Source organism: Rattus norvegicus, chromosome 17 (genome assembly GCF_036323735.1).
Source record: "Rattus norvegicus strain BN/NHsdMcwi chromosome 17, GRCr8, whole genome shotgun sequence".
NCBI lineage: Eukaryota > Metazoa > Chordata > Mammalia > Rodentia > Muridae > Rattus > Rattus norvegicus.
Window position 1 is genome coordinate 38,635,282 of NC_086035.1, and position 7,569 is coordinate 38,642,850.

At 42.6% G+C, this 7,569-nt stretch overlaps 1 protein-coding gene and 1 long non-coding RNA gene across 2 annotated transcripts; one reads left to right on the forward strand and one right to left on the reverse strand.

Annotated features, from left to right (window-relative positions):
* The first annotated feature begins 771 nt into the window (after positions 1-771).
* Positions 772-2,768, forward strand: Hdgfl1 (HDGF like 1). Its single transcript, NM_133549.3, has one exon. It carries the CDS (start codon positions 803-805, stop codon positions 1,715-1,717), a length of 915 nt encoding a protein of 304 aa, NP_598233.2. The 5' UTR covers positions 772-802; the 3' UTR covers positions 1,718-2,768.
* Positions 2,769-3,740: 972 nt separating this feature from the next.
* LOC134482854 (uncharacterized) lies at positions 3,741-4,698 on the reverse strand. Its single transcript, XR_010059472.1, has 2 exons — positions 4,344-4,698; positions 3,741-4,219 (listed from the first exon to the last, which is right to left on the reverse strand). It is a non-coding gene; the product is annotated as an uncharacterized LOC134482854 (long non-coding RNA).
* Between the last annotated feature and the right edge of the window lie 2,871 nt (positions 4,699-7,569).

Below are 7,569 nucleotides of genomic sequence, written 5' to 3' on the forward strand. Positions count from 1 at the left end.
GTTCTCTTACAGAAAACTACTGAGAATATCTACCACATTCCCAATATTCTCATAATGCAGCCATTAGGTTTCATGCATGGGAACTTGTTGGCTATATTGTTCTATGTAGGTTTCCATGATGGTGATGTTTCTATACACATTTTATCACCATAAAATTAGTAAGCTTAGAGCTTCTGTTCTTAGTCATGTGTCCTCTAGACATCCTAACCAGACTGCTGACTGCTGACTCTTCCTTCACCAGAGTTCCACAGTGTTTGAGCCTTAATATAAGTTCCAATGATGGTCTCAGAGTAAACCAGAAAATGAAAACTCTAATCTAGATTTCTCAGGGAGGCCTCCTAGGTTGTAGTGAGCCTATATTGTCTCACAAAGGCTCTAAAAGGTAACTCCAGAGTATTACAAGTTTCAGAGAAATATGTTTCCATTTGTATAACTGTGTTTTCTTCCCTCATTACTTCAATCACAGGTTTTCTAAGCTACTCAGTAATATAACCAAAAGGTCATCTTTATGGCACAGGTGTCTTCAAGATGGAGATACACTGAGTCCTTGTCACCACAACCGCCATGTATAGCTCTCTTGCTATTTGCTGTAACATTCAGGTAACCATGGCATCTGGGTGAGGGCTCCATCAGCCATTGGCTTTCAGAGATAATGCCCTCTTTGCAGTGCAACATTCTCAAGAAGGAAGCGTTGCCAGCGTCCTCGAGATGCCCCCGCTGCTCATGCGCACTCTGCGCAGTGGCCTAAGCAGACACGGTAGTCGGCTTCCGGTCGCCAAGGCGGGGACCCAGAGCACACGCCATGTCTTGCTTCAGCCGCCCAAAATACAAGACCGGGGACCTGGTGTTTGCCAAATTAAAGGGCTATGCCCATTGGCCAGCGAGGATTGAACATGTCACTGAACCCAACCGCTACCAGGTGTTCTTCTTCGGGACCCATGAGACCGCCCTGCTGGGCCCCAAGCACCTTTTTCCTTATGAGGAGTCCAAGGAGAGGTTCGGCAAGCCTAACAAGAGGCGCGGCTTCAGTGAGGGGCTGTGGGAGATCGAGCACGACCCTATGGTTGAGGCCTCCCCTTGCCTGTGCCCAGATGAGGAGCAGCTTTGTGCCGAGGAGCCAGGGCCAGGAGAGGAGCCAGAGCCGGGGCAGGAGCTGGAGCCGGAATCCAGGCCTGAGCTGGAATCCATGCCTGAGCTGGAGGCAGAACCGAGGCCTGAGAAAGAGTGTGAGCAGGAGCCGGAGCAGGAGCCGGAGCAGGAGCCGGAGCAGGAGCTGGAGCAGGAGCCGGAGCTGGAGCCGGAGCCGGAGCCGGAGCCGGAGCCGGAGCCCGAGCCCGAGCCGGAGCCGGAGCCCCAGCCTGCCTATGACCTACTGGATGCCAAGGAGGAGCCTGGCCTCATTGAGGCCGAGCCAGGAGATCAGCAAGCCGAGCAAGTGCGAGAGCAGCACGCTGAAGCTGAGGTCATGGCTGTAGTGGAGGAGCCGGAGAGTCTGAAGAGGAGCGCGGAGGATGAACAGCCTCACAGTCCTCCCAAACGGCCCAGGGAGGCGGCGCCTGGCGCGCTGGAGATGGAGCCGGCTGGAGAGCGCGAGGCAGAGGCCTGCCCCTTCGTGGAGGAGCCTGACCAAGCCCAGGAACAGCAGACTCCGTTGGAAGAAGAGGCCACAGAGGAGGCAGTCCAGGGCCTGATGGTTGGAGAAATCGAAGGCCTGTAGTCACGGTGTCTGTAAAAGAGCCCTCTCTACCCGTTCCTGGTGCCACCTGGCTGTGGCTTGGGAAACCCGCTAGGGCCCAGTCTTAACCCAGTCCACCTTTCCTTCATTCACTCACCTTCTCCAAGCCCAAATTCCTGGCATGATGGGACAGGCCAGTTAACATCAACTTTGTGGCTTAAATTGAGGCCACCCTTCCCACCCTAAACACCGGCATTCTGGACCTCTGCCTAAAAACCACGAGTGAATGGGGTGGGAGATAAAGAGCAGGGACAACATTCAAGGGTCTGGGAGGGGCAGTCTGTAAACTATGGCTTTGCTAGTCTACCCCACACCTACCTTGAGTGCCTGTCTCGTCCTTCCATAATTTCTTTCCCAGTTTTATACGTTTGGGGAAAGTGAGACAGCAGAGTTCAGCAAAGATTTTTGTTGTCCTGGGCACTTTTATTTTCTTTTTTACTAAAGCACTTGGGGCTCCCAAGTCATAAGATCTGAAGACTGCCTGCCCTTTTGGGTTGAAGAGGTGAGACATTATCCTCTTCACATCTCTTGGGCCACTGATGGATGCCCTCAGGAGACTTCTGCTGCTGCTTTGAACCCACCCTGAAGCCCCAAGCTTTTAGTCATACATATATCACTTAGGCATAAGAATACTTTAGAAACCATCTTTATTTTAAGAGTAATTTTATTACATTTAGAACAACCTTCGGTGTGACTCCTAGTTTTCCTATGGCCAATCTCATAGCCCTTTTTGTTTGGGGTTTGATGACCTGCTTGTTGTTAAGGCTTTGTTTTCCTTAAGGTGCTATTTCTATCTGCATGTCAGCACCTGGGCCCCTCAGTGTTGTCACCTACTGCAAAATGTACTGAGAAGTTGAGTGTCCCTTCCCAGCCTCTTCTGTCTCTATGTACCTTTGTACCTGTAACCCCTTGGCCCTGCTCTTTCCCGTTGGGCTCTGATGAAAAAAAAAGATAGCTATACCTTTGGAGGTTTAGATCTGAGAACCGTAGACTATTTCAATTCTAGGAAATAAAACCGTTGATTACTTTAAAACAAATCTCTTCAGGCTTGTTCCTTTGATGTCCAAAGAATTGAGTTTTGAATGTACTACTCTGTTTTGTAGTGCTAAAGCAAACACCTACAGAAAAGGAAGCTCTTCTTGGAGAAGCCTTTGTTTCTGGATGTCACCACCTTTCACACCATTAAAACCGTTGCCATAATTCACTGAAATGGGTGGAAAAAGATTGAAAGGTTTGGATGATGACAACCTGGTATATTTCTAATCTGAATGTGTTGTATGTTTTTGTTTTGTTTTGTTTTGTTTTTTGGTTTGGAAACCCTGAGAGAAATCATTGATTGGTTTGCTTACCCTATCTTTTCAATTAACACTAACACCTTTGTTATGAAGTATAGCAGCTCCATACTCCTAGTTGTAAAAGGAAGTAGTATCTGTGTAATATTTGGAAACTTTTGGTGGTTTTGTGCAAATATATGGGGAAATTTAAACATTCTTAGTCTTAGTCATATGTCAGGTCCCAGGCTCCGCATGAAGAATTGAGGAATCAATAAATCCCAGCCACCATGTCAAAGGGTAACCCATCACTCGCAAGTAACCTGTATTCTATACTAGTAAAATTCACTTCTGTTAAATTGTCCTAATGTAAGTTCTGTCATTGTTTTTTCAGTTACTACTATTGCATTAATAGTGCAAGTTAGTGCTTACTGAGTTGCTGGCACATGACCTGAACTATGACCTTTTATAGTAATAAGGTAGCTGTTATTAGTCAGTGTTTTGTCTTAAAGAACTCTAGTTCAAAGCTTTCCAGTTTTCCATTGAACTCTCAGGACTTAAATACAGATTTCTAATACTTAAGCATTTTCTTCCGAATTGTGCCTCCTAAACACTATGAATTCAGAAGTTTATAAAGTAGCTATTCTAGTAATAAGTAATCAAGACAGTAGCTAATTTCTAACGGGAGCCTGTACTTTTTTTACACACAATGTCTTTATAATGTAGGCATCCAATTAGACAGCTACTATTATCTTTATTGTAGACCTAAGGGAGTTGAAATTCAGAAACATTAACTATTTTCCCAATGGCAGACAAGTACTAAGTGATATACTAAGATTCAGACATAGGTTTTTCTTTCATTCTAAAGCACAGGTGCTTTGTTCCACTTTATCCTTTGCTATTATATAAAACTTCCAATTCAGTTGAGAGCTTTTTACATGCTTCTGTGTTGAAGTGAACATGTAGAAATTCGTGAGGGGAAAAAAAAAGAGATTAACAAACATTGCTCATAGGTTAAAATCATCTGGGGATGTGGCAATTGTTTTGTGTACAAATGACTTGGTGAAGTGATGGGGACAATTGTGCATTCGGTACTTTTCAAGATGCCTAAGATGCTGGGAGGTTTGAATGGGGATTGCTGTATTTGCCAGAGATAAGCATAAGCTTTTGATAGCTGTTTGTGGAGGCACATCATCCGAAATGACTTGGTAACCTGAAAGAAGGAAAATGGGTTTCATAACATTCATGTCCCTCTCTCTGTATTGCTTCTTTCCTCTTTTGTGTTTCTATTGTTGAGGATAGAAAAGGGTCTCATTAGAAGTGGTGCTCACACTTACCTTCTTCTCAACTGTAATGTTGTAGGGAAAGTCGTAATCTCAGTGGTAGTACGTCTAAACAATAATGTCCCCATTTAAAAAAATACGGTTATAACCCCACAAAGAAGAGAAAATTTGTAGAGGTGGGGAGGGGAGAATCTGTGTTCTGCACCCCTCTATCAAAACAATAGAAACGATTATGTGCTGTGGTGACCAGTATTAAGCTGTTTAAAATTCTCAGGAATCTCAGTGTTATTTTTGGTTTCCTCTGAACAGTGTCCTCTATGACAGAATAATAGATCAGTGATTACCTATCTGACTGAACAAAGCCATGTTGCACTAGTCAATCAGGTAGATGCTTTTCCTGAAGGACATATTTAAGATGCCACACACAAAGGTTTTCTTAACAGTGTTGGTGCTCCAAATACATGCTGAACATACTAGATTCTGTAATTTCCAAGTGCTTAATATTTCACAAAAGCATCACTTTGGCAAAAGACTAAGATTCCATTAAAAATTATAAATTTTGTTATTTAATTTCGGCCAGGATTTAGCTTTTACTTGCTCTTCAAACTTGAATCAAAAATGTCAACTCTCCTTATAGCACATAAGCTATGTGCATTACATTAAAAAAATAAATATATCAGCTATGAGGATATGCATGACATCTTCAGTTTACTCCAGACTTAACACTTATCATAGAAAGTCCCACATTTCTTGCACACAGAGCTCTTTGCTTTTAAAAAGAAAGTCTTCGGTTGGGGATTTAGCTCAGCAGTAGAGTGCTTGCCTAGCAAGCCAAGGCCCTGGGTTCGGTCCCCAGCTCCGAAAAAAAGAAAAGGAAAAAAAAAGCAAGCCTTCATCTCAGCCCAGTTGACCAATGGCCACCCAAAGTGTGATACACTAACTCTGTGGCCGCTGCTGTATGTTCACACTGATTATACTTAATTGTTGTGTGTAATTGAGGCTTCAATTAAAATATTTTATCAGTCTTTTACTCCCACAATAAAGCATGCCACACTAAGCACACAACACTTATTTTATAAATGTTTAAAGGTCAGCTCTCCAATACCCCTTATCCTCACAGTTATGAATTAACAGCTGTGGTGTAATGTTGAAGATACTATGACGAAAGCAGAATATATGTAAATTTGTATGTAGGCTGGTGGCAAGAGCTGGCTATTGGAAGCATTGCTGGATCCATGTAAGTAGCTAGCCATTTTATTATGGTGACTTGAAGATGACTGACAGTTCTCAAAAACCTGAAGAAATTGGTCAATTGTCAATGCAAAATTGCCTCTTTTCTTTTTAGTCGGACTTTATACTATTTGAGAGATTTGTCTCAATTAGGCCACAGGCAAACATACTGTTCACAATGCATGGAGCCTGACATGGACAGGCAGGGATTCTAGCAGGTTTTAGACATGAGTCACAAAATGACCATTCCATAAAAATTTTGCAACAGTGGAGGTCAGTATGCCAGAGGGAATCAATCTATGCCAGTTATTATCAAATACTCTTAGTCAGGTATGCATGTCCATGTAAACGCTCTCAGAATTTAATGAGTTTAAAAGAATGGAATATTTTCACATAACTATGGCTGAAACCAGCTTCACACAGTCACTAGCTTCCCACAGCTACAGTTCTCTGTTCTATGCCTGGTGCTGAAACTGATTGTGTTAGTCTTTGAAATTACTAAGATAACCTGAATTGATTTCTATGGTGACTTTAAAGGTATTGTCTTTCTATTCTGATTTTACATGTACTATTGAATTTCACTAAGTTGGTTTCAAGATTGATGGTAGAAGCCCAGGGTGGTAGTTACTTTTTCTCCAGCTGTGACCAAATACTTGATAAGAAACAGCTAATGGAAGGAATGGTTTATTTTGGCTCACATGTCTGGGAATACAATCTAACATGATGGGAGGCATGTTGGACAGTTTTGGCAGGATGAACTTGCACCCCTCTGGATGGATCAGTAGTCAGACAAGGGAATGTTCAGCCCCCTGTCCTCCTTTTGCTTCTTTTTTATTCAGTTCAGAAATACAGCTGTGCTGATTTGTATTTGCTCTACCCATGGAGCATATACACTATTAGAAAGTTTGGCCTTGGTCGAGTAGGTGTGACCTTCTTGGAATAGGCAAGGCACTGTGGGTATGGGCTTTAAGATACTCATCCTAGTTGCCTGGAAGTCAATATTCTGCTAGCAATCTTCAGATGAAGATGTAGAACTCTCAGCTCAACCTGTACCATGCCTGCCTGGATACTATCATGCTCCTGCCTTGAAGATACTGACTCTTGATGATGAATCTCTGAACCTCTAAGCCAGCCCCAACTAAATATTGTTTTTATATGGTGTTTGTTCACAGCAGTAAAACACAAAGAGACAAGCCATAGGATGCTGCCATCTACATTCAGAATAGAACTACTTCCACCATCCCCAATATAACACTCTAGAATAGCTCTCATAGATACATCCAAGAATGTTCTCAGCTAATGCCCTAAGTGGTTTTGAGTCCAGTCATGGTGACAATAGTAAACACTCACTATGTCCAGAAAAGATACCACCACAGCTTTGGATGGCTTGAGGCACATGGTCTGGGGGAGGTTCTGGTCCTAGAATAGCCAAATCTTCAGTATGGGAACAAAAAAAAAAAAAAAAAAACCTCATCTGTCTCAGTGTCCTGCTATATGGTTAGTGCCCAAGGAGTTTGGATCACTTTTCTCTTCTGCTTCTGACATTTTGGAATAACTGTTCCTTCTGTCCAGCTATATTTGATGTTCCTCCTAGGAAAGATTTTCTTCAGCAGCTTCTTCAGAATTGGATAGCACTCCAGTGTTAGCACTCCAATGTGTTACCATAAAACCCTGGCTTTTTCTTAATAATGTTGAACTCTACTTTCACATAAATATACCTTTTATTGTTTCTTCATCAATGTCTTAACTGAATAATCTATGTAGACATAAACAATTTTCATCTTCCTCAGAACCTAGGAGTGTGCCCTGTTCATATTAATAAACAGTGAAAGGAAATTAACAGACACATGACTAAAGAGGCTTCTAATGCATTTTCACACCTGTCGTCAGAAATCAGAGGAATTTTGTCATCTTTAGTAAAACACAGGAAGGGAGCCTGAAGCCATTTGGCAACAATTGTGTACCAGTTATTTCAAAAGATTACTTGATATTGTATATTTGCTTGATTCATGCAGCTGGGACCCCTAACATCTTCACATCTCAGTGGAAG

What these genes read in the sequence shown, in the direction of transcription:
- Hdgfl1 (NM_133549.3), top strand. Translation starts at nt 803, where the DNA reads ATGTCTTGCTTCAGCCGCCCAAAATACAAGACCGGGGACCTGGTGTTT.